Raw genomic sequence first — 27,304 nt, 5'->3', positions numbered from 1 at the left:
GGTAAAGTAATCATTTAAGTATTTTTTGAAAATAAAATATATGGTTTGTAACGAATGATTGTTTCAATATTGGAAATGATATGCTCACGTTAGTACTTTCAAAACGAGCGATTTTGAATGTGAATTAGGGGTTTAAATAAGTGTTTTCAACTTGGCTTTTCTAACCATCAATGGGTGTTTTGCCAAAATTTTATGTTTTCGAAGCATGCATTGAGTTTGATTTGAACTGAAGCTTTGAACGAGTTGATTTAATCCCTCAGTATCTAGTCATAACTTCTAGGCTGGGTTTTCAGGTGTTACAACCCAAGGTGTTGTTCTTTTTAAACTTCAGTTGAATCCTCATCAAGCCCACCAAAATTTCTTCTTGACCAACTCATATCTATTTGGGCTCTAAAAATCGTCTCTGGAACCCTCTTTAAAAGTTCCTCGCATACGTCTCTCCAATTGGCTGCTTGAACTGACCCAGTCACTTTTAGTCCATCCACCGGTAACCTAAGCTATAGTTGCATGTCCTCCAAAGTGATAGTACACATGCCGCATGGAAGATGAAATGTGTGTGTCTCGGGTCTCCACTTTTCCACTAACACGTTTACGAGTGTCGGGTCCAACTTACACCCCTTACCTAAAAGGGCCACATGCGAAAATCGGCATCTCTCAAGTAGGGTTCGATCAAGGGTGATGGAGGAGCGGATAAGTTACGAATATACGTCTCCAAAATTTGATATTCTTCCTATTTAGATAAAAAAATATATACAAAAGATTAAATTCAAATATATAATTTTATATAATTAATATTTTAATTATTAAATCAAGGTAAAAAAAATGCTAAACACAAGACAGCGTGTCCATGTACTTACTATAAGCTGTCAAGAACCTTTTTTTTTTAAAAAAAAAGAAGAAGAAGAAGTTGTCTTTTGGATGCTTTGATATCAAGGAAATTCCAATCCAATTCTTTAAGCAAACTCATATCTTCTATGCTCATTGATTCATTGCTTACCAGGTTGATTCTTTAACAAATTTATACTATTTTCTTCTTTTAATCTATTTTATCTTCTATTTACCATGTTTTTTCATATCAAGTTATTTACCAAATTGCATTTCGTATTCGCAATAAATAATTTTATATTTGTATGTACTCGGGTTGAATCTTCAGGCAGATAAACTTCCATTTCTTTCTGAAAGTTTTTCCTTATTTTAGTTCAACCTTGATTTCTATTTTGTTCTTTTTTTTTTCCCTTTCTTCATGTTCCTTTCTTTTTTGTATTAAGTTTTACTTACTTTTGCTCAAAAAAAAAAACCCAACCTTCAAATCCCTTTTGATTGATTTGAAGTAGTAATTAAGAATTTTATATTTGCATGTACTCGGAAATCATATAATTTTCAAGCGATTGAATCTTCCAGGCAGATAAACTTCCATTTCTTTCTGAAAATTTCTCCTTATTTTAGTTCAACCTTGATTTCTATTTTGTTCTTTTATTATTATTATTATTATTATTATTATTATTATTATTATTATTATTATTTCCCTTTCTTCAAGTTCCTTTCTTTTTGTATTAAGTTTTACTTACTTTTGCTATTATTACTATTTTTATTATTACTTTTTGTCCTCTTTTTTTATTAGTTCTTCAAGTTCCCTTTCTTATTATTATTATTATTACAAATATACGTCTTCAAAATTTGATATTCTTCTTATTTAGGTAAAAATATACAAAAGATTAAATTCAAATATATAATTTTATATATTTAATATTTTAATTATTAAATCATTAATTTTATTAATATAATTATACTTAATTTTTGAGTCGATCAAATATCTCTATTATATCAATACAAAATGTTGCTTATATTAATATATATTTAACTATTGAAATTTGTCAACTAAAATAAATAATTTTCTTTAAACATGAAATGCATAATTTATATAAATGGAACATGAATATGTTTTTTTAAAGTATTTAATATTTTAAAAATAAATTTGGCTTTCTTAATGTTGGTTAATTTCTAAATAATTTCTTAAAAATAAATAATTTTATATTTGCACGTACTCGAAAATCATATGATTTCCGAGTAGTTGAATCTTCCAAGCAGATAAACTTCCATTTCTTTCTGAAAGTTTCTCCTTATTTTAGTTCAACCTTGATTTCATTACATTTAAATTATTTATTAAAACTCAAATTGTAAAATAAATTATATTTAGAATTTTATCTTTTCTTATAATGTAAAAGTTATGTTAAGGAACATAAGAGGTAAAAAATAGAAAACATTTCTATATTTCTTTTGAAGAATGGATACTAGATATTTTTATATAGATAATAAAGAGAAATTTTAGAGGGTTTAAAAATAATTATCCCTCATTTTCTCTCATTTTATTTATTTTTGAAATGTTTATCTACTGTTATTTAATTTTTAATTTTATAAGATTCTAAAATTTTAAAACAATTTCAAATTTGGGTACAACGATAATTTGTTTTCTAAAAACACCCAATCAATAAACCACAATTTGGATTTAAAAGTGCAACTTATGAAGGAATTTATATGTAACTAAATATTTATTTTAACTTGAATAGACTTATTCTGTTGGGGTTTTAAGCAACAAGTAAGCTAGTTCAGCTATCACTTGAGCAACAAGACTTGTGACTTGAAGAAGAAACAAAGCAGAAATTCGCTTAAGAACAAAATCAAATTTGGAAGTAGAAATTGGAGTATATGGATGAAATCCAATTGGTTTTTCATTAACAGCAAAACAAAGGCACTAAGCCATTACATATACCACACAAGTTGGTGAATACAAACAAGTTTTCACCTAAACAACTACCTAAAACCACTAAGTTACATTGAAACTTGCTAAATTAACTTGCACATGTTACTTTGCTGAATTTTCAGTCAATCAACACCTAATTACATCAAAAAAGAATTACCAACTAAGTTCAAATCTAACTTGATTGCAAAATGATCATTAGAGTAACAAAATGAAAACGAAACTCAACAACAGCATCGTTCTTCAGCTCCTGCTTGTTTGGCTCGACTACATGTGCTGCTTCTTGCTGCATGGGGGCCAACTTCAACACTCCTCCTTGGACTCCATGCTGCAAATTCCCATTTGCTTTCTTAATTTGTTGAACCTTGACACACTAAGGGGCTTTGTCAATATGTCTGCCAATTGCTCTTCAAAATTGCAATGAATCAGCTCTACTTCTCGAGCTTGTTCCATCTCCCTAACAAAAAGGAACTTAATTTTAAAATTTTTTGTCCTCCCACGAAAAACAGGATTCTTTGCAATTGCAACGGCAGATTGGTTGTCACATTAATAAATCTCAGTTGCTTCCCTTTGGTGCAGATTCAAGTCAGCTATGATCTTCCTTAGCCATATAGCTTGGTTTATAGCTCATGTAGCTGCAACATATTTTGCTTCTACTGTGGACTGATCAACAATTGATTGCTTCTTCAAACTCCAGTAAAAAATGGCTGAGCCAAAAGTAAAAACATACCCTGAGGTACTCTTCATATCATCTATCGAGCTAGCCCAATCACTATTGGCATAGCCAATTAGCTTAAAATTTTCAACCTTCTTGAACAACATTGAATGAGTCAGGCTACCTTTGATGTATCTGAGCATCCTTTTTAATGCCTTGAAGTGTTTTTCATTGCAACAATGCACAAATCTTGAGAGTAAACTCATAGCAAACATGATATCTGGTCTGGTGGTAGTTAAATATAGCAAGCAACCAACTAGGCTTCTATAAAAAAATTCACTATCATGTTCAAAAACACCTTTGCTAGATAGCTTTTCTCCAATGGCAATTGGTGTGTTTGTCCCATTGCAATTCAGCACAGAAAACTTCATCAGAATCTTCATTGCAAATGCTCTCTGACTCAAAAAGATTCCACTTTGAGTTTGGGACATTTCCATACCAAAGAAGTAGAACATTTGTCCCAATTCAGACATCTTGCATTTTGGCTTTGAAATCGACTAACATTGCTTGGTCTCCACCTGTCACTAGCAGGTCATCAACATATAGAGACACTATCAACTGTGTTTCAGCACCTTTCTTCTTAATATACAAAGTAGGTTTACTGCTGCTTCTTTCAAATCCAAGCCTAGCAAGGTAAGCATAGATCCTGCTATACTAGGCCCTTGGTGCCTGTTTCAAGCCATACAATGCTTTCTTTAATCTGTAAACCATATCTTCATTACCAGGCACTTTGAAACCTTGTGGTTGTTCAATATAGATCTCCTATTCAAGAAATCCATTCAGGAAGGCTGGTTTTACATCAAGCTAGTGAATTTTCCACTGTATTTGTGCTGCTAAGGCAACTAGCAGCCTAATGGTGTCTAGCCTGGCCATTGGTGCAAATGTTTCCACGTAATCCAAACAATAATTCTTGCTAAACCCCTTGACAACTAGCCTTATTTTCAGCTTGTTTAAGCTCTCATCAGCATTGTGCATGGTTCAATAGACCCATTTCACCCCAATGATCTTTTTGTTTGCTAGACTTTCAACCAGTTCCCAAGTTTGATTTTTCTCAATCATGCTGATTTCATCAGTCATTGCTTGTTTCCACCCTTGCTGAGCTTCAACCTATTCAAAACAGCTTGGTTCAACCTCAGTCACTTGAGCTCTTTCATAAATTTCTGCCAATGGTCTTGTGTCTCTAACTGGTTCATCATCTGTATCCATCTCAGAAGCATTTTGATCTGGCTCAGTCTAATCTGTTATCAATTTTTCAGGAGCTGTCTCCACTTTATTCTTCTCTCAATTCCAACATGCTTTCTCATCGAACACCATATCTCTGCTCACAAGCACCTTATTCATTAAAGGATTTAGGATCTTATAGCCTTTCTTAACTATGATATAGCCTACCAGAATGCCAGGTTGAGCCTTTTTGGCCAACTTGCCCCTCTTTACTGTTGGAACATGAGCATAGCATATGCTGCCAAAGATCCTCAGGTGAGCCAGCGAAGGCTTGAACCCGAACCAGGCTTCAAATGGAGTTTTATGAGCCAAAGCCTTGGTTGGAAGCCTCTTTTGAATGTACACAACAGTGCTAACTGCCTCAGACCACATGATTTTGGGCAGATTTTGGGAAAATCTATTTATATTTGTGTTATATATAAATTAAATTTGTTATATATATTTTTGATCTCATTTGATCTTTTTATGATCAACCTACTTACAGCTTGATGATCTACAAAACCTCGTGAGCTTCAGCCCTGTGAGTTATCATTTTGTTTTCCCATCTTTGACGAATTTACGAGTAAAAGGTTGTCCTAACATAACCACAAAGATTTAGTGTTGATTCAGAGAAATCAGTGCATGCCAAAAGACAGGTACACTACTCTTCCAAACTCAATAAGCTTTAAAACAGAAATTCATCCATTGAATTATTTTCTCTATGTATTCTCCCAATACTAAGCTTTAATTTCTATGCATTATTAATGCAATATTTTTATTTTGGCTGCCTGAGAGAAATTCTTTTTTTAATGCTTTAAATGACTAAATGAAATTGCATCAACTGTATATGGTTTCTGCTGGCTGTCAATATTTCTTTCTAGATATCATTGTCGCATTATTATTTTCAATTCACAGTTATTGTTCTTAATATGTCATCCTTTGTCCAATTTTGGAAAACTGGCTATGCTTTCTTCATCATCAATCATCAAAAGCAAACAGTAATGAGTGAAGGTTTAATTTGCTTTGCAGGCAAGCCAATCAGTTGATGAAATTATAGTAGAAGAATCTGCTACAGCTCAAGAAACTGCATGGCCAATTGGTAGTGATATAGAATGGACCCAAAGAGGAAGATGAAAGAAATGTTGAATTGAAGACAGTGATTTTTCAATTGAAGATTAATCATTGTGAATGTTTAAATTGAATGCCATTTATTTGTTATTATGTACCACTTATTTTTTGTTTTTCTTGTGAGCGAAGAAAGATTTATTGAGCTATAAGAAACAACAAAGTATGTGAATTCTGCTCATTAATCAAAGATTAAAACAGAAAACTAAGATTTTTGACAAAACTTACAATTATTTGTCTTGGTCTAATGTTGGGCACATTAAAAGCATTCCTCATTCTTAACTTCAACTGAATCTTATTTCTTAAGCATTCTTCATTGTTAACTTCAATTGAATCTCATTTCTTACTTAGATGAATTTCTTTGGCTAATACATTAAAAATTCTGTTAAATTATTACACTTTGTTTAAACAAAATTTTAAATTATTTTTGTAATTAAATAGGCCCTTATCTTGTAATTTTAACTTATCAAAATTCTTGCAATTGGCTCCTTGTTGTAATTCTAGCTTTCGTTTATTGCTTTTGGATTCTTCTAAGCTACCTTCATGTTTCTCCTTTTTTTTCTCTAGGTCATGCCGAAACAACTCAAGGTTTTGTGATGTGTATTCAAACATAAATACATGTGATGATATTTCAACCATATAAAAAAATCCGACACACGCGGGAAAGGACTCGTGATATGTGTTCGATCAAGTGGTAGAGCCAAGGGTGTTGATCAATGGGAAAATTTTCACTTAGGTCCTTTATAATTTATAAAATTTTAAATTAATAATAGTAAAATTACACTTTAATCTCAAAAATGATAAAAATTGATTTAATCCTTTAAAAATTATAAAGATACAGACTAATAAAATTGTGAAATTGCATTCTTGCTATCATAAAAATATACAATTTAATTTTGACTCCCAAAATATTTTTAGCTCCACCACTAGTTAAATCCATATGTGAATTAATAACAAATTCCAAATAAATGTGAATTAATCCATATGTTTAAAAAAGATAATGGTAAATTACACTATTAATCCCTCAATTATGTGTCACTTAATTGAAAGAGCTACAATTTGGCCATTAACATTTTCGAATTTATTTTTTTACCCAACTATTAAATAGCTAACAACCACACTTTTTTAGTTAGTATAATGACAATTTTAACCCTTAACTTTTATACTTTCTCTCCATTTAACCCTAATTCTATATAAAATTAATTTTAAAAACTCAATATTATTTTTAAAAAATAAAAAATTCTATATAAAAATTTTGATTTATGCAACAACAAAATATTCAGCATTGCCATAAATCATGAAAATGGATAAAAAAATAGATCAATTTCAATATCTTAATATAATATTCATTTTGCACAAAGCTTAAATGTGATTAGAAACATACAAGAAAACTTAATATTATATTGCAGTAAAGCTTAAGATTGTTCAATATTGAGACATAAAAAAAAGATTATTTAATAGAATCCAATAACAAATTTAAAACAAAATAGGACAAAATTAGTAATGCCTTCAAGTCAAGTTCCATGCTGTTGAAGAACTTCTTTCAAACTAATCTCACTAAGACTTGTGAAATTGACTTTGATCCCATTCTTTTAGTAAAAAAAAATACAAAATATATACCAGAAAATATTCTTTTTCAAACTCCATTAATAAAATTTAATTCATTTAAACGATTTGTTGTTGATCTAAAACTGTTGCTAAGTAACAAGCAAAGTATGAGCAGTAGTGACTACAAAAGTGTGTACTTCTGCAAGCACTGTGATTAGCAAAAACAAAATAGGAAACGTTAAAGTTTATTTATGCAGTTCAGTTTCCATACATTTGTGAAGTCTTGCTCAGTAGAATCACTATATTTAAACAATTACAACCGGTGAACCTAAATGTATCACACCCCAATGATAATTCCTCACTCTTATACTTTCAAATACTAGATCACTCGCCACTAAATTCTCCCTCAGAGAACTTAGTTTGCAAAACCACAATACAGAGTTTTACAATCACAAATGCACTCTTACAAAATAATGTTCCTCACTTGAACATATAAATGATATTAATAATTTGTGCATCAACGTATACAAGTCTCTTAATTACATACAGAGATTTCGAGACCTACTAACATAATGAAGATCTATCACAATCCTTACCAAACAACAACTAAAATAGCTAAATACAATATAATATTATTAACAACCACAATAAACATTGACGGTTGACAGCTAACTTTTCACTTTTTCGATCCGATCCAACTTCCTTTATTCATAGGATTTGATATAAGCCAATCCAATCCTATCCACTCTTCTAAATAAGTTTCTCCAAGTGATATGATCTTTATTAATGAGCTTGATTCATCCTACGATATCAGCTCAACCCAAAGATACAAATCAATAAATTGCCAATCTTCCAAATATGGCATGTTGTTTGTCATAGTGGTTGGGGTAGTGGGCAATTCCCATAGCACACTGCAGCAACTTCAAATTTTTCAACATTATTCAAAATCCAAACTGAAAAAACAAATCCAATCTTTTTTTTCTCATTATTTTCTTATAATGAAAAATAATTTTCCTTAATTTTCTCTCACTTATCTATATATTTTTAAAATTTTATCTATTTTTATTTAATTTTCAAATTTTGTATATTTTTAAGATTTTATAATTTAAAAAAAACTCAATTTTTTTATCGTTTTATATAGAATTATAGTCAAATTGATAGTCTGGTCACATTTGGTAGGCTTGATGTAAAAAAGGAGTTTTAGGTTAAATAACACTCAACTCTCAAATGATGGATAAAAGATAGATGCTACTACATCAAATTGTTTGGTTGTTGAAAATTGGATATATATCACTCTTCTTACCATGTGTTTTTCGATACAATATTAGGGGTACGAGATAGGGTAACACGGTTTACACTTGTGTCAAACAGTTAATCTTCTTACCATGTATTTTCTATGAGTTAAAACATAAGTCTTATTTATTAATTTATCATCTTACCCTTAATATCTTTTTTTATATAGTTTAAAATAAAATATAAAATATTAGTATTTACAAAATATTTACATTAAAATATAATAAAATAACAAAATAAAAATATTATAACATTTAATTTTTATAAAATATTAAAAACTAAAATAAAATTATTATTTTTTAAAAATAATATATTAATATTATTAATTTTTTAAAACAATAAAATAATAAAAATATTTATATATTAATGTATATAAATAAAAAATTAAAATACATGTTTTTATATTAAATTAATATATTAATATAAATATTAAAATGCATAATTTTAATATTAGTTTAATAAACCCGAACATGAACATAAAACAGATGTAGAGAATAACGGAAAATAAAATAAAATATTTATATAATTTTATATTAAATATATAAAATAATAAAATATTACTTTTTTTAAAAAATAACTAGATTTTTTAAAAGGAAAAATAACTAGTTTTAACCGATGGGGTTTCTAATTTTCTTTATAAAAGTTTACTTAGTTAATGTAAAAATTAATTGTAAATTAAATTTATTAATTACAAAAAATAAAATTTTCTCTGAGAAAGTATAAATATAAGGTAATGTGTGAGAGTTAACTTGTAGATCAATCACTTTAAATAAATTATTTAAATATAAAAATTTAAATGCAAACTAATTTAGAAAATTTTATACTCCATTTTGATATTCGTTTACAAATCTATCCAACTCGTATTCATTTTGTAGTTCTTGAAGTCTAAAGTTGACAATAAATTACCGTTACTTAAGTGTTCTAAATGGATATAAGTCAAGTTTAAGGCCGTAAATAAATAGTTTATGAGTTGGATCTTTGTTTATTTATATTCGTTCTTTAAGTTAAATAAATCAACGTTAATAAAAATTTAAAATTTATTTATTAAATTAACCTAATATAAATGAAACATATCCAAACTAATTATCTTCATGCTATAGCTAGTTTAAAATTGGTTTAGTAAATCATTTAAAATCAACTATTGTTTAATTATATAATTAATACTATTATTGTTTATGTGTTTCTTTTATTTATTTATAACTATTTATGTTTTTTATTTATATCTTAAAAAAAAGAAACGTGTTACTTATATAATTAAATGAATACATTTAATCTAAAATAATAATATCACAATGAGATAGGTACGATATTATACAAAGACCATGCCAAGCGACCCTCGCCAAAGAAAAACAATACTTAATAAGGAAGGCGAACATATCTTAAACAAATTTGCTAAGAAGACCAGCACTAGTGTTCATCATTTCTCAATACCAACTCCTCAACACAAAAACTATGCCTTGACTAGTTACATTAAATCAACTCAGACACCCATAAATCTAATCAACCATGACCCTAGTTTAAATTTAACCTCAACACAAAACTATGCCTTGTACAGGGTCTACAATGAGAATTAATCTGTATATGAAAATTTGAATAGTTAAAGATGCTTTGTGGGAGAATGAATACCAGAATGAAATTGAGCTGCTTGTAGTCCTCCTCGAGGTGAGATATTTAGAACCTGACTCTTACTCCAATCTATTAAATTTAAATATATTAATCAATAAATACACAAAAAAAATGCATGAACAGATTAAAAGATTTAAATTATAAAAAGATAGAATAAAAGAAAAGAACAAAAACAAAGAGTGCGGAGATAATTATGAACGGTGTCTTTAAATTTCTCCTGATCAAGGAATTGAAGTATAAGGAACACAAGTTCTCTGCTAATTACAACCCAATCCAAAAGTACTCACTTTTATAATTGAGATTAACAACAGTGAGACTTATGGAGTTTAATAAGATTTTTTAGTTCAAATCCAAAGTTAAAACCCTTAGATTCAGAATTCAACAAATTGATTCTTCTTTAAAAATTTTACTAGAGAAACTTGAATACAATCACCAATCAGCTCCCTAAACTCATCACCACACACCAAATTCAGCCAGCTCGGAGTCGAATTTGACTTCAAATCTCCCTCAGGTTGCAGTTCTTTACATTGCTATGGACTGTGAAAACTCATTGGACCTGGTGATTTTCGAAACTTGTTTCAAACTATTAGGAATTTGGTCTAATTCTGATTGGAGAAAACCATTCAGATCATTAGAAACAACTCTTAGAGCACGTTTGGTTCGCAGTATTAGAATAGAGCCGTAATGGAATAGAGGCGTAATATGTAATTCTTTTGTTTGGTTGAATGGAATGGAATAGAGGCGTAATGGTATTCTTGTGTTTGGTTGAATGGAATAGAGGTGTAATAGCATAAGGAAAAAAACTAAAATGACTATAATACCCTTAGCAGAATTTTTTTTAGGTAGATGATTATTGTTATTGTTATTAAATTTTAATAAGCTTATTAATATAAATAATAAATAATTTAATCATATTTTAACATAATTATTAAATATAATTTAATAAAAATATATAATTTAATAAAATATATGAATTTACTAAAATCATAATATATAATACTATAAAATATAATTTAAAATAATTATTATTAAATATAATTTAATAAAAATATTATTAAATATAATTTAATAAAAATATATAATTTGATAAAGTTCTTAGTATTAAATATTATTATATGAATTTACTAAAATCATAATATATAATACTATAAAATATAATTTAAAATAATTATTATTAAATATAATTTATAATCTACTTTATTATTTTTAAATTGCAATACATATTTTAATGTGCTAAAATATCATTAGTGGAACAAATAATTTAATTATTCTACAATAAAAAAATATTACCAGTAATAAATAACTAAAGAATTATATTTTGCATAAACATAATTTTCATATATTAACAAAATGTTAAATGAAATTCATGAAATTCTATGTCATAATCCATATGTTATACAGTTTTAGAACATCAAAAAGTTAGAAGATTGTAATGACATACCATCCCAAATATTACAAACAAAAAAAGTTACAAAAATATCATCAGCAGAAATAATAAGTTTAATGGTCAACAAGAAATCTTCTGACCCATTCCAACCGCACATCAGAAGGTAAACTAAAGAAAACAAGCATTTGAGTTGGATGATCTGGAATTTTACTCAATGCTCGATACCGCTCATCCAATGTTAAACATTCTATTTCACATAAGGTTGAATATAAATTTGTAGCTTTTTCTTGAATGATCTTGAATTCTTCTGACTTCTGTTGAACTACCACATCGGAGGCAATACTCCTACTGATTTGTTCGCCAATGGCCCACATGTTTTAAGCCAATAAATTGGTAGCCTTATTAAATGAAGAAGAAATATTATCACCTGCATTAGAATTCTTCTTTCTCTTCTTTGAAGATGAGGAACCCCTTGGTTTGTATCTCGTCGCGGCTGCGTAGCAGAAACATCCATGTCATCCAAAGAGACGTCAGCTTCGCAGTCATAGAATTCGTTTCTTTCTTCATTCATATCTATAGTAGGTTCACCCTGAGCATTTATTTCTTCAAGAACATCAGCAGCTGTTTGAGCATCTTTCCCAGTCGCTCGATCTCTTGCGTAAATGGCAGTAAGTTGGTCGTAGTAAGGGAAAGTACGATGTCTGAATTGAGCGGCTTCTTTGTGACTCTAAAAAAATGAGTAAATCATATTAGTTATAAGTTTGGTAAAAATAAGATAATAAAGACTTGAAATAATTCTTACCTTTAAATAAAAGTCCTAAACCGCATCTTCAGCAACAACGAGCTTCCTATGCTCGTCCCAACCAAAACCGCTATTGTTTTGGCCATTAAGCATGTCATACATGATTGACCACTCCCTTTTTAGTAACCTAATCTTCGATTCAATATTAGGTCTAGCCTTCAACATTGCATTGGGTAAAGCCTTTTCTAGCATTTTTTCCAACTCGTTTAAATAACCGGCTTTGAACCCAGTATCAGAATTAAATGTTCCAACATTGTGCAAGTCCACCATGCAGGAAACCAATGCCGCATCTTCTTCTGGAACCCATTTCCTTTTGGTTCCTCGAGAAGCTTGAGAAGAAACATTTGATTCTAAAACACCTGACATAATTATCTTAAGAAAAAAAATTATATTAATTACTATTCATATCATGAATCAAAAGGTGAACACTTTATAAAATTATAATTAAGTTCAATATCATGAATCAAAAGCTAACACTGTATAAAATTATAACACATGCTGAATGAAAAGAAATTAAATTATAATTCAACAAGTTTAGTACAATACAAAAAACAATTCAAACGCCACCAAAATTTCACAAACTAGATACATAAAATAACATAAAGAAATCTACTCAAACTCATTTTCTCCTTAAACCTAACTAATTTCTAGATGCTTGCCATTCATCGAACATTTGGTTGGCTAGTTCCATCCTCCAAGTAGCCCAAGCATCCGATGGATGAATATTTACGATATTCGGTTCATTGTCATCTACCATATTACTAGATAATCCTTCTCCCACCTCCGCTTCAATAGGATCAATACTCATATGGGTCCGAATAAAATTATGGAGCAAACAACATGCAATAATGATCCTATTGTGCACCCTTACAGGATAGAATGATGGACTCCTAAGTATTCCCCATCTAAGTTTTAATAGCCCAAAGCATCTTTCAATAACATTATGTGTTGAGGCATGTTTCATATTAAAAAATTCTTGCGGAGTACTACGCTGATAACCCTGACGCCACTCATTCAAATGATATCGTTGTCCTCTAAAAGGTGCAAGAAATCCCTCACAATTTGTGTATCCAGCATCAACTAGATAATAACAACCTATAAAAAAAGATTTTAAATGATTAATTCCCCCCAAAAATTTTGATCTTAATGAATAATTCAAAGTCCTCTAACTATCCACTTTACCATGGGGAACTTTTAGTCCATGTCTCCTACTAATGGCATCTCGAAGAACTCATCCATCAGCAACAGAACCTTCCCAACTAGGAATAACATAAACAAGTTGCATTTCAGGTGTACAAACACCTAGCATATTTGTTGATATGTCACATTTTCGCGTTCGATATCTAGGTTTATCAACTGTTGGAACCCTAATCTTGATGTGGGTTCCATCAAGAGCACCTAAGCAATTCTATATCACATGTTATAAAACCTCAAGTTAGGATACTAAATTTAAATCTAAATCAACTAAATTATGTACAAGTTATATATAAAACTCAGTCCAATACCTTAAACCATTTCCACCTTGTGTCTGAAGAATTAGCTGTAATTGGCTCTGCCTTTTTAAATAACACATCTTGTAAGCGTATGACAGCATTTAAAACACTATGAAATGATCTGCAAACAGTTTCCCCGAACCTACTAAAGTGATGCTTGATAACTCAATTTTTCAGGTGATGGGAGATGATATGTAAAAACATTGCCACTTGCTCATCAATAAGCATGTTTCTTGACGACTTCAATCCCCCTAACTATTCTAACATCTCACATAGTTTAAAAAAGGAAGTTCTATTCATCCTAACTTGTTCAATACATGTCTTGTCACTAGCATATACAAGCCTTTTCACATAATCCCATTTTGCATAAAAATCTAAGGTATAGGACCTAATCCTTGGTCTATAAGTATGTAGGCTAAGGCTGACACCCATTGTAAATAAGAACCAAATCGCAATTCTATAGATTTCCAACCATATTGTCAATGCAATACAATTTCTTTTACGCCTCACACTTTGTGCAATTAAAGGCAGACGAGCCATTACTGCAAGATATTAATGTGTTCCATATTGTCAAATCGTAGTAAAAGGGTCACATTTCTCCAATCATAATTTCAATAACAGTAAAATAAAATTAAATAATTTAATTGCCAAAGAACTTACAGTGATTGTGTGAAAAGAAGACGGTCAACTGTGGGTGGAGGAAGCAATCAAACAAGCCGCTTCAATAGGAAGCAATATCACACTATCAAAGAAAAATCAACAATACAAATTTAGAATCTTAACGAAGCAAAAAATAGAAATTAAAATTATCTTTGCAATTTATATTTCGTGTATCATTGTATTAAATTATTTAAATCTCATGTAACCTAACTATCTTTTACTTCCCACTATCATCTCTAAGAAGAACATTTTAACATTTAACCATATTTTTTGACAACAATGTTACAAATTTAACATTAACAAACCACATTTTTCTTTAAACAATTTTTAAAAGCATTTTCAATCATAATAACAATGAATATTTGTTTTTTAATCAAGTTGTTTACTTGATTATATCAAATGATCCAATTTTTATTTTATTTACTCATGATTGGATTGGGTTTAATTTATAATAGTTCAAAAGTCGATATATATGTAATATTATTAAAATAATATTTTAAATTTTAATTATTTAAAAATATTTTTAATTAATGCGTTGTATATGAATATACACATTTAATTAGTTTTATTTTTAATAAAATATTTTTAATTTATTCTTTCAATTTTAATCACCTTACAATTTATTCATTGTATTATATCTAATGCCCCATCTAAGTAATCACTAGTGCAAGAAATCCTATAATTTCTTATGAATGTCAAGTTTACAATCTTATCTTCTTTAGTGATACATTGTGCTTTTGATTTTACAATATGTGACCCATATAAGCTTGTTGTTTTAGGAGGCTCTCATCTAGTTAAATAGATGATTTTCAAGCTCTTTTATCAATAGACTTGATGAATGTTCACATCTCAATCTTCCAATAGGCATAGTTTATTCTGTCCAAAAGAAGTAATTTTGAAGTTGAGCTACCTTCCTTCATAAAATTCATTTTAACTCACCAAATAGAAAATCACACCAAATAGAAAATTTTAACTAGAGCTTCAGCTTGCCAACGATTTATGTCTGGAGCAAATTGGTAGCTAACAGTCCAATACCTACAAAATTTCACATAAAACATCAATTTACTGGAACAATAGTGGTCAGATACACCAGGAGCAAGAAATTTAACAAGGGTGCTAATATACAAAATAATTTACACTTCTAAGCATTCGACTAGTATTAAAATCAATCACACATGATTTAGATAGGCCTGAAATCTCAAATTTTGCAAGGCCTGAAGCCACAATTGTTATGCCCACAACGCTGAAACCAGACAAAAACAAAAAGGCATTGGACTACCAGGTCATAGATGACATTTCATTAGAATATCATCAATGACTGTCTATGCCTTGGATTCTCAGTTGTTGCATTCAGTTCATTTTAACGTTTTGGGCCATCCTATCCATCAGAATATTATGTTTGCCACCTTGGATTCTCAGGGACAATATGAAACTGGAAAAAGATCATCAATACAAACTACTACAGCAGCAATAAAATTTTTATTGCAATTCCACCCAAAGTATAATGCTAGTTGAAGCAGCTATCGAAGAACCATTCGATTGTTTAAGTTGCAAAAATGATTAGGACATGGTCAAGCAACATGGCCTAGTGCCTCCATAATAACATAAAAGCAGCAGCTCGGCTGGTGCAATTACAATATCCTATCTTATCAGTAATTTCTATTGCTATTAAAGTTTCAACCACAAACAAGATCATATATGTGATGTGTAACATTTCATAATATCTGTGACTAATACCTGAACTAAAATTCCTCAAGCAACAAGCTAGGAGTGAAAACTCAGTACGTGGAATATAAGCTCCATGATAAAGTTTTGTAATTTTCAATCAAACCTATATTTCCTGGTAAAGTATATGAGATCACATATGCTAATTTTCAATCAAACCCCAGTACTAGGGGACTGCTTCAATGAGACAAGGAATAGGTGAGCAAATAATAGAACTAAAAAGTTAATTCAAACCATGGTATCTTTGAAAATGCATTAGCACTAAGTTGGACTGAGAAACAAACTACATACTTTATTTTCAAAGGTTAGAGATTTGTGCTTCGACAATGGTAGAAACAGAATGTATCATGCAATCGAAGCTTATGGAGTAACTTCTTCATGTATACAAAGGAAAATGGAAACGATCCACCCTTATCCTATGGAACATGTATACTATATAGACTTCATTCTCTGCCCTTATCCTTAAATTCCACATACTAATCAAGGATTCGTAATTTAACTATACAAAATATACCTAATTGATGCAAAACAGAATCCATTCCAATTATCACTAGTAGTATGAAATTCATCTTCTTGCATTGTTTTAGGTAAAAGCTTGGATAACTTTAAAGAGACCATAACAAACAACATGATGCCTCACTTTAATTGTCAACCCTGTGTCTATTAATCAGAAGATGAAATTCAACCTTTTAATCTTCTGCTAAACCACATTACAGCCAAACAATCAAATCGACAATTTAGCAAATTACAGAAATCAAAAAGAAAATAGAAAAAGAAAACATCAAATTTAACATGATGTGATAAAAATCGAAATACCCAAATCTAGTTTCTCATTTTAATTTCAAACAGAAACCCCTTCTAAAACAAAATGTGGTCATTGCAAGGTTAGAAAACAATCCAAAGTTATTACTCCATTAAAATTCCATAACTTCAAACAAAAACAAATTATAAGTCAAAGTTAATAACTTGCAGAACCCAATCCACAATATTAGAAAGTTTTCTGTGTAGACAAATCCCAATTTCTATATTTAGTTAACTTGTTGAAAAAATATTAGAGAGAGAAAGCAAATCTGCAGAAACCGTATTTTTTTGTCAATTTCTTAGCAAACAAAAATGTTTTCTTTTTGCATGGAAATTCAGACATCGAATCAACAAACATAATATGCCACTGCAAAATTTGTCATTGCAAGGCAGCTTAAACACAAAAGAATCCTGAGATATGTATGTTCAATAATAATAAAGTTGTATCTTCTTTACCGGTTCCCATGGACACAACATAGTTTCACCGATGGAGAGGAACGGAAAATGTGAGATGGAGGGTGTTTTCTGATCGGTGTTCTAAGTCCAGTTGTGATGCCAAAGAGAGGTAAAAAAAGAAGGAGAAGACGGTGAGGAGAGTGGAGAAGAAAGCTAGAAGAAAGAAACAGAAGACGGAAAGGGGAAGCGTGGATCAGGAGGGTAAAACAGGGCATAAAACTAAAGCAGGACCTAAACTGACCAAAAGGAAGGGAATAGAAATCGATGGATTTTGGGGATTACGTCCATAATGTAATAGACCCGTATTAGGCCAATACACCGAACCAAACAAAGGATTAAGTGGGGCCCACAGAATAGGGGTGTAATGGCACAACCAAACATGGTGTTATTGTTTTAGGACAATCAGAGACGGCTTCAGTAATGGAAAACAAAGCTCGTAAAAGCTTTAAAACTCTGTTTTGGATCAGTTTTCTTTGCAAAATACAGCAGTGATAGCCGATCATAAATCAAGTACAATGCCAGGAATTTCAAGGTTTGGAACATAGAATTCCACCTTCAAAGAACAAAAATTAGCAATAACATATTAATATAATTGTTACTAATGACATAGCTGCAAATTGAGGATGGAAAGTTATTTTTACTAAATAAATTTTTTGAAAAAAAAAACCATAATTTTTCATCAAGGAAAACAAAAATAGATTGATCTCTTCACTCTTCATCCATGTTTGAACAGTCTTGGTTTCGAAGTAAATAATACCTTAACAATAACCATTTATTGAATATAAAGTGGATTTCTATTTGAAGAAATAGGTAAAGAAAAAACTAATTTATTTATATTTTCAGATCCATTTTACAATATAGAGATGACTGTATTTATAGAGTCCTATAATAACCGCTCCTTAACAAACTAGCAACAGCACAATACCCGCTCACTAACTAACAATTTATCTACAGCTCTTGACTATTCTAATATTGACTACTGTTTAATACTTCTAACATGCATCCATCTTCTCCACTGACAAGACCCGTAGACAACTCTAAAAACGAGTAAAACTTGAAACTTATAGTGGCTTAGTGAGGACATCAGCGACTTGATCACACGCGGGCACCTCTCCAACCACAACTGATCGCTCAGCAACCTTCTCATGAACAAAAAATAAATCTAATTCAACATGCTTGAATTTCAAATGTAATACAGGATTAGTGGCAATCGTAACAGCTCCAGAGCTATCACACTAAATGCTAGGTGTATCTACAGAACAAACCTGTAACTCTCGAACTAATGATGACAACCAGGTAACTTCACTTGTTACTGCGGTAAGACTCCTATATTCTGCCTCAGCAGTGGATTGAGCCACTACTTGTTGTTTCTTCGTGCACCAAGACACAGGAGTGTGTCCAAAATAGACATAAAAGCCGGAGGTCGACCTTCGATCATCAAAATCTAACCCCCAATTGGTGTCAGCATATCCTACTAAAGATAGATTAGCTGTCGGTCGAAAAATAATTCCAAAATCAATTGTGCCAGCTAAATAATGCAAAATACATTTTAAAGCAGTCATATGAACGGTGGTAGGACTATGCATGAACTGACATATTCTATTAACAACATATGTCACATCAGGCCTCGTGAGAGTAACATACTGCAACATACCAGCAAGACTCCAATACAAAGTTGGATCCTCTAAACGATTACCATCATCTTTAGACATGACAGAAGAATTGATCATTGGCGTGTGAACACTCTTAGCATTTTCAAGCAAACACCGAATAAGTATATCTTGGATGTACTTCCTCTGACACAGATGAAGACATCCAGATAAAGAACGAGTAACCTCTAACCCAAGAAAGTAATGACGATCACCCATGTCCTTAAGCGAGAACTCATCATTCAGTAATCGAACAAACCATTCAATTATAGGAGATGGACTCCTAGTAACAATAATATCATCAACATAGACCATAACATATAATGTGGAGTCTGATGTAATCCTAACGAATAAGGATGTATCAGACTTTGAGGCAATAAACCCTTTAGATATAAGAAAGCTCTTAGGCTTGTCAAACCAGGCACGAGGAGCCTGACGAAGACCATATAATGCTTTCTTCAAGTGACACACGAGAGGTTTTCCGTCTGAATCATACTGAACATAACCAAGAGGTTGATGCATGAAAACCTTAGTATCAAGATTCCCATTGAGAAAAGCATTATTAACATCTACTTGTCGAAGAGACCAACCCCTAGAAACAACAATGGACAAAATAACTCTGATTGTAGCTGGTTTCACAACAAGACTAAAGGTTTCATTAAAATGACACCCCGAAACTTGAGAACAACCTTTAGCAACTAACCTAGCCTTTTCGTTGGACGATTGAACCATCAGGATTTCTTTTGATCTTAAACAACCATTTGCAGCCGATAACTTTATGATATGTCAGAGTAGGAACTAGCTTCTACGTAGAATTCTGAATACGGGCATTGTATTCTTCTTGGGCAGCATTGCTCCATTCAGCAGTAGCTAGTGCTTCTTCAATGGTAGAAGGTTCTATATTTTCAACATTTAACACAATTGGTTTGAAAACTCCTGCCTTAGCCCTCGTAACCATCAGATGAGTATTAACCACATGTAACCTACTATGTTGACCATCAGACGTACTTGCAACAATCTGATCTGAGTATTTCTATTATGAAGTTCCAAAGTAGGTGAAGAACCGACGACACCATCCGAAGAAAATTGACGTGCAGTAGTTTGAAACTGCATCACTCCACCATCTGATGAAGAACTTTGTTGAACCGGTCATAATGAAGAACTTTGTTGTACCGGTGATAATGAAGAAGAATGATGAGACATAGGCCATACAATAGGACACACCGTCATACTAGTCAAACTCAGTTGCGGCACTCGTCTTCCACAACAAGTTCAGAGAGCACCTGTGTTCATCAAACGTCACATGACGTGATACAATAACCTTACCATCTGGTAACAGGTACTGATACCCTTTGTGATTGGAACTATATCACAAAAATGTAGACGGTTGGGACAGAAATTCCAACTTATGATCTAGAAACAGTCGTAAGTATGGGTAACAACAACAACCAAACACACGAAGATGATCATACATAGGATCAGTAACATACAAAGCTTTGAATGGAGAACATCCCTGGAGAACAGTAGTAGGAAGTCGATTTATAAGATGCATTGCAGAACAAAACGCATATCCCCAGTATTCCATAGGCATACTTGCTTGAGCCAACAGCGTAAGTCCCGTTTCAACAATGTGACGATGTTTACGCTCAGCTACACCATTTTGTTCAGAGGTATAAGGGCAAGTCAGCCAATGAACAATTCTTTAAGATGCTAAGAGAGACGTAAAACTACGATATTCACCACCCCAATCACTCTAAAATTATTTAATAGTCTTGTCAAACTATGTCTTGACTAGTTGTTGAAACTGAACAAAACATTCTATAGCCTGAGACTTCTGTCGTAAAAGATAAATCCAAGTAAACCTCGTACCCATATCAATAAATGAAATGTAATACCACTTATTATCACACGCAACAGATCCAGGTCCCCACAGATCAGAAACAATCAACTCAAAAGGAAGATAGCTAGTTGTTGAATGTGAGAATGGTAATTTATGGGACTTTCTTTTTTGACACGCAGTACACACACTGTCAAAACAATATTTATTTAACACAACATTACATTTATCAAGAACAACCTTAACCACAACAGCAGACGGGTGACCTAAATGATTATGCCACAACTCAAATACAGAACACTCAGAGACTTTATTTGAACCTTATAAATGAGCAGCAAATGGAGCACTAGACTGAGCAGATTCAGCAGACACCACTGGCACAGAAAACTGATATAATCCATCATGAATGCGGCCCTTCAACAGCGTTTCTCGGGTCACGGCATCCTTTAACACAAAATGTGTAGAATGAAACTCAAAAAATACTCCATTATCAAGAGCAAATTGTGAAACCGACAAGAGATTTTTCTTTATACTTGGCACACATAGAACATTAGACAAGCGTAATGACTTAGCTTGAGTAGAAATACTAGCATACCAATCGAGGAAATCATTGCAAGAGTACCATTACTCGTGGACAATGAAGACGTACCTGAATAAGGCGTGACATCATGTAGTGCAGACACATCACGACAAACATGATGACTTGCACCAGAATCCGGATACCAGGAGGTATTGCCAGCATGTAAAAGAAAATACGAGCCAACATCACCAGAATTAACTAGAGAGCCAGGAGAATCTAAATAATCAGAAGCATGTAAGTCCCTTAATCGAGGGAGTCTGACGCAAACCTGAGCACGCGGTTTAGTAGACCGCAAAGTTGAGCCTCCTTCAATCGGCCCATTAGTTCCATTAAATGGCCCATTTAAACTGGCCTGAACAAAATTAGAAATTGGCCCAACATTTGGCCCAAGAGAATATTTTGTTCCTTTTCAACAAAACGATCAGTCGGCCCATTTTGGTTAACAAAAGGCCACTGCATAGACCCACCAATATTGCGCCCATCAAATCACAATTCAGACCGAGGCGCGTTTACATAAGCCCGTCCAGCATAATCATAAATGCGATATGGCCCACGTGCTACATACCCACTATAACAAAATGGACTTTGACCACCACGTGCAACATACCCACTGTCACAAAATGGACTTTGACCACCGACACCTTGACCCACATTGGCGCATACTCAGCAAGTGGAAGATACTGATGCTTATTCAGAAAACCTTCACCATTTTGAGAAATCATTCCAGAACCATCAAAGAAAGCAGAGTGCCTTTGATATACGAATGGAAGCACCGCAGAAGCCTCAACAGCATCCCTATGGTAACGATAATAGCACTTTTATGCTACATGCCCGAAACGACTACAGATCTGGCATTGAATGCGTGATCGGAAGCTTCGACCACGGCCACCACGAGGGGGCGCACGACCACCACGACCAGCCCCTTCAACCGATGGAGCACCTTCAACAAGATTGGCCTGCACAACTACCTCCTGAAACACTCGAGCGTGACGAGCCTCACACTCAACCAAAGCATCAACCAGTCGCTGGAATGACAAGAAACCAATCGACAATCGCGCAGACGAGATGACCGCCTCAAACTCCGACAGTAAGCCCGCAAGCATGACCTCAATCTTTTCTTCTTTCGAAACTCGAGCTCCAGAAGCCTCAAGAATATCACATAAGTCTTTTATACGAGCAACGTAAGACTTAATAGAGAGATTACCTTTTTTTAAGGAATGGAGCTCATGCCGAATCCGAGACTGTTTTGCTCCAGTATCGGCCGCAAACAAATGCATAGCCATAGTCCAGACATCACAAGCATTAGACGCATCATTAAAAGAAGATTGAAGAGGCACACTTAAAGTGGACAAAAGCCAGAAGGTTAGAAGTGTTAGAGTAGTAACTAAAGCAGTTGTTATAACGGTTACTGTTTAAGCAGTTAGTATTCAGTTAGTCCGTTAAACAACAGTTACGTACATTTGACTATAAATGCATGGGTTTCTGCATGCATCAATAACAAGAAGAAACTAAGTTCTCCCATGTCCTTAAGAGCAAACTTGCCATGAAGATGACGAACAACATCTTCTATATCTTGTTCATGACTGCCAGTAATCACTATGTCATCGACGTAAACCATAAGTAAGAGATGCTTTCCCTCAGAAGAAGGCGATCTTGTTGCGTGAACACCCGAGCCGCCGGATTCGGAGCTCGAGTTCCATCAGCAAGTTGCACAAATTTGGACGACGAAGGTAATGTGCCGTCTAAAAACCCAGAGAGGCCATATCCTTCAACAATCAACTTCACCTGTTTATGCCATTGAAGATAAGTGTCATCAGCAAGTTTGATCACCTCATGTTGAGGAAATGCAGTCGTCACACGATCGCCTGTGATTGCAACTGGAATTGTTTCACCAGAGGCAGATTCAACAGAAGCCATGATAATAAACAACACAGAAAATCACCAAGATCGTCCGGTGAAAGATACCATGAAGAAATAGGTAAAGAAAAAACTGAATTTATTTATATTTTCAGATCTATTTTACAATATAGAGATGACTGTATTTATAGAGTCCTATAATAACCGCTCCTTAACAAACTAGCAACAGCACAATACCCGCTCACTAACTAACAATTTATCTACAGCTCTTGACTATTCTAATATTGACTACTGTTTAGTACTTCTAACACCATTAAGCCTACATTTCCCTGAAATAAACGATGACAATCATAGAAGTAAATCAAATCTGTGTACTTAATGTTTACACTTTAAACTAGTAAAGCAAATGTAATATTGGAGCAAATTACAACCACAAAATATGGTCGTGCCCCTAAAACTTTATAGTCTTGCAAATCGCGTGGTATTAGAGGTGATTATTTTGCTTCAAATTCGCTTAAGTCAATCTTACTCTCGAAAGTGGGCACCGAAAAAATAAAGAAGCAACGAGAGAACAAAAAAAGCTACAAAAAAGCAATAGCATGCCAAATATTTTAGTAAATACTCGTAAAAGTATGATCTTAATCAAGAATGAGCTATAATGGAATGATTACAAATGGGAAGGTCTCTATTTATAGCTGAACTCCTTCAGATTCAATAGTACAATTTAATTTATATCAACAGTTAATATCAAAATCAATCTATAATTTGATATTCTTAAAAAATTTATATGAGCCTCTAAGATTATAAATTTTCTAAGATTATTTTCCGTATTTATTATAGTAACCTTAGTAACGTGCCAAAATTTTTATGTTTCTAACACGTTACTCTACTGGCACAAATCAAATGTAAGTTATATTCATGTTTTCAGTCATTCAATCATATCTCTAATTTAGCACTTAGTTTATTGTATAGAAGTTATGTGCATTTTAATTTTTTTCATGATATTTAAATACAAATATTTTAAATTATTTGAATTTGAGCTCAATTGATAATTATCAAATTGATTTTTTTTTCAAACTTGAATAATTTATAAATTAAAGTATTACACCCTTGATTCACGATGAATATCCAAATATAAATGTAGAAATACAACTCTCTAACACCCTTCAAAATATGTAAGAATATTGAAAAAGGTGAACGATACTACATTTACATCCATACCATGTAACATAGACATTCATTTAATCCTTGCATAATATTTATAACAAAATTTATTTGGAGGTTCAAATATAGCAAAAACTTTTTTTTATTGCATCCACCAAAGTAGTAGCATAATTAGGGGCTTGTAGGTCCGACCCCAAAAATGATTTTTTTTTATTTAAGCTCTTTAAGTTTTTTTAAAATTTTAAAATAGTTAAGGTAAAATTACACTTTAATCCCTCTAAAAAATGATAAAAAAATTAATTTAATCTTTTAAAATTTATAAAGATATAAACTATTAAAATTATAGAATTGTATTTTTACTATCGTAAAATATTAATTTAATTTTATCCCCTAATTTTTTTTTATTTTTTGCTTCTCCCCAACACTCAAGGACTTCATCTACTAATAGTTCACTTTTCAATAATGTTGTTTACTTATAATTGTATTTAGTGTCGTAATTGAGGAGTGAAAAAAATTAATATGATGGCAATCGCAACAACTAGAGAAGTGATGTGTACGAAGTTGCTTATCTATACATAGGGAGAGCTTTAGCTTCACAGGCATCAAGTTTTCTATTTATGCTATCTTCCGGCTCAACCACAAATTTACTTCTTTTTGTTTTGGATGGAATAGCTTTGTAATGTAATTATAGAATTGCATAGGTGAAAGAAAAAGAATTAATTAAAAGTATAATGATAATTTTAGCCCTCAACGTTTATATATTTTTATTAAATTTGATTCTTATTTTTTAATCTAAATTTAGTAATTGAACTTTTAAAAAGAATTAAATTGTCATTTTCCTAATAGAGATGTTTATTAAAACATTAATTTTAGTGAATTATTTATTAGTTTATAATAATAAATTGTATATTATATGTTTATATTTTATTTTTAATATTTTATATTTAGATGTAACGTTTAAAGATTATATTTTCTTAAGTCAAGCTTTAATTTGATAAGAGTTTTGATATAAAAAAATAATGTTTTTGAGTAAAACTTGTTTTTGAAATAAAACATGATAAATTTGAAAGTAAAAATTTGTTTCAAAATATTTTGAGAGAGAAATTTTAAATCTAATCTTTCAAATACTTGAAAATTATTTTGGAAGTTCTTCAAAACAATAAACGATTTTTCTAACATTTTTAAACAAGTTAAAATGCTCACAGGGATCAAAGTATTGATACCCTAAATAAGGTATTGATACCTTAACCCCAAGTATCGATACCCTTTTCTAGTATGGATACCGAATTGAGCTTCAAAATAAAAAAAGGAGCCCGAATAAAAGAGTATCGATACCTTGACCAAAGAATCGATACTCTTTCATAGTATCGATACCAAATTGAGCTTCTGTATCTAAAAAAATATTGAGGACAAATACAAAGTATCGATACCTTCTCTTGGTAATGATATTATTTTAAGGTTCAATGTTTTGAAAATTAAACAATAAATTGCCCGAGTATCGATACCTCATAGCAAGTATCAATACATACCCTATTGTACCGATACTGTAGGCTTTAATGATCACTAAATTGAGATATTAAATGCCCAAAGGTATCGATACTTGCTGTTGTAGGTGACATTAATGCATTGGTTTTTACATCCCAATGATTCTATTCAATTCCACAACAACCACAATGGGTGGAAATCAATTTGGGACTATAAATACCAGCTTTCAAATGTTCAACAACCACAAAAAGATTACAAAAGTTTAAGAGCTATAAAGAAAGATCAACAACACTTTTTTTCAACCTTTGTGCTTCAATTCTTTATATTTTTCTTGTATACACTTGTGAGCATGTATTGTTTTCTATCAGTTCAAGTATTTTCTTTGTGTTAGTGCTTAATTGACAAACATCCTTGTAATGATCCAAAAGTCAGTGGTATCAGAAAGTGAGGTTTTGGGACTCCGTTTCCATGAACCGGACTCGTAAATATTTTTATTAAATATTTATAGAGTTTTATTAGAAGCGAATTGAATTTTGGTTAAGAAATTTAATTGAATTAAGGCTTAAATTTAGTATAGAGACTAAATCATGTAAATGATAAACGTATGAATTACTAAAGAATTTTAATTAGAATTTATTTAAGGGGACTTAAAAGGTAATTATACTTGTGGTTTATAAGTGGATGGCAACATGGTTTTAAATGTTAAAAATGTTGTAAATTTTTACTTCAAATAAATAAATTAATAACATAAAACATAATATAATAAAATAACATAAAACAAGTTAGTGGAACATAAAATAAAAACATTTTCATTCTTTCTTCATGCAAGCCGAAATTAAAGGGAGAAGAAGAAGTATTCGGCATTAGAGTTTTAAGCATTCAAGCTTCGATTTATTTTCTTGTAATTTTTATGTTTTCGGAATTCTGATGTCTTATTTTTTCATTCAATCCATGTCTTATTTTTCAGTACTAAAGATTTTAGATGTTACCATTGTTGAGTAGTTAAAGCATTATGGACTAATTTGATAGATTTTTAGGTTAGATGTGAAAAGGGGTTAAATTGTGAAGTTAATGGTTGATTTTGAGTAATAGGGACCAAATTGTGAAAAACTAAAAATTGGGGGATGAAATTGAGAAATAGGG

At 31.6% G+C, this 27,304-nt stretch overlaps 1 protein-coding gene and 1 long non-coding RNA gene across 2 annotated transcripts in view; one reads left to right on the top strand and one right to left on the bottom strand.

The window, feature by feature from the left end:
* Positions 1-3,385: 3,385 nt before the first annotated feature.
* On the bottom strand, positions 3,386-3,946 carry LOC107902276 (secreted RxLR effector protein 161-like). Its single transcript, XM_016828490.1, has one exon. The coding sequence runs from the start codon at positions 3,944-3,946 to the stop codon at positions 3,386-3,388; it is 561 nt and encodes a 186-aa protein (XP_016683979.1).
* Positions 3,947-5,489: 1,543 nt separating this feature from the next.
* Positions 5,490-27,304, top strand: part of LOC107903652 (uncharacterized) — a 41,542-nt gene continuing 19,727 nt past the window's right edge. The window contains exon 1 of the long non-coding RNA XR_001685876.2: positions 5,490-5,814. This is a non-coding gene — a long non-coding RNA (uncharacterized lncRNA). The remainder of the gene's footprint in view (positions 5,815-27,304) is intronic.

This window comes from Gossypium hirsutum, chromosome D05, assembly GCF_007990345.1.
Source record: "Gossypium hirsutum isolate 1008001.06 chromosome D05, Gossypium_hirsutum_v2.1, whole genome shotgun sequence".
NCBI lineage: Eukaryota > Viridiplantae > Streptophyta > Magnoliopsida > Malvales > Malvaceae > Gossypium > Gossypium hirsutum.
The sequence above is the reverse complement of the archived record's forward strand: the minus strand, read 5'-3'. Positions and strand labels throughout refer to the sequence as shown.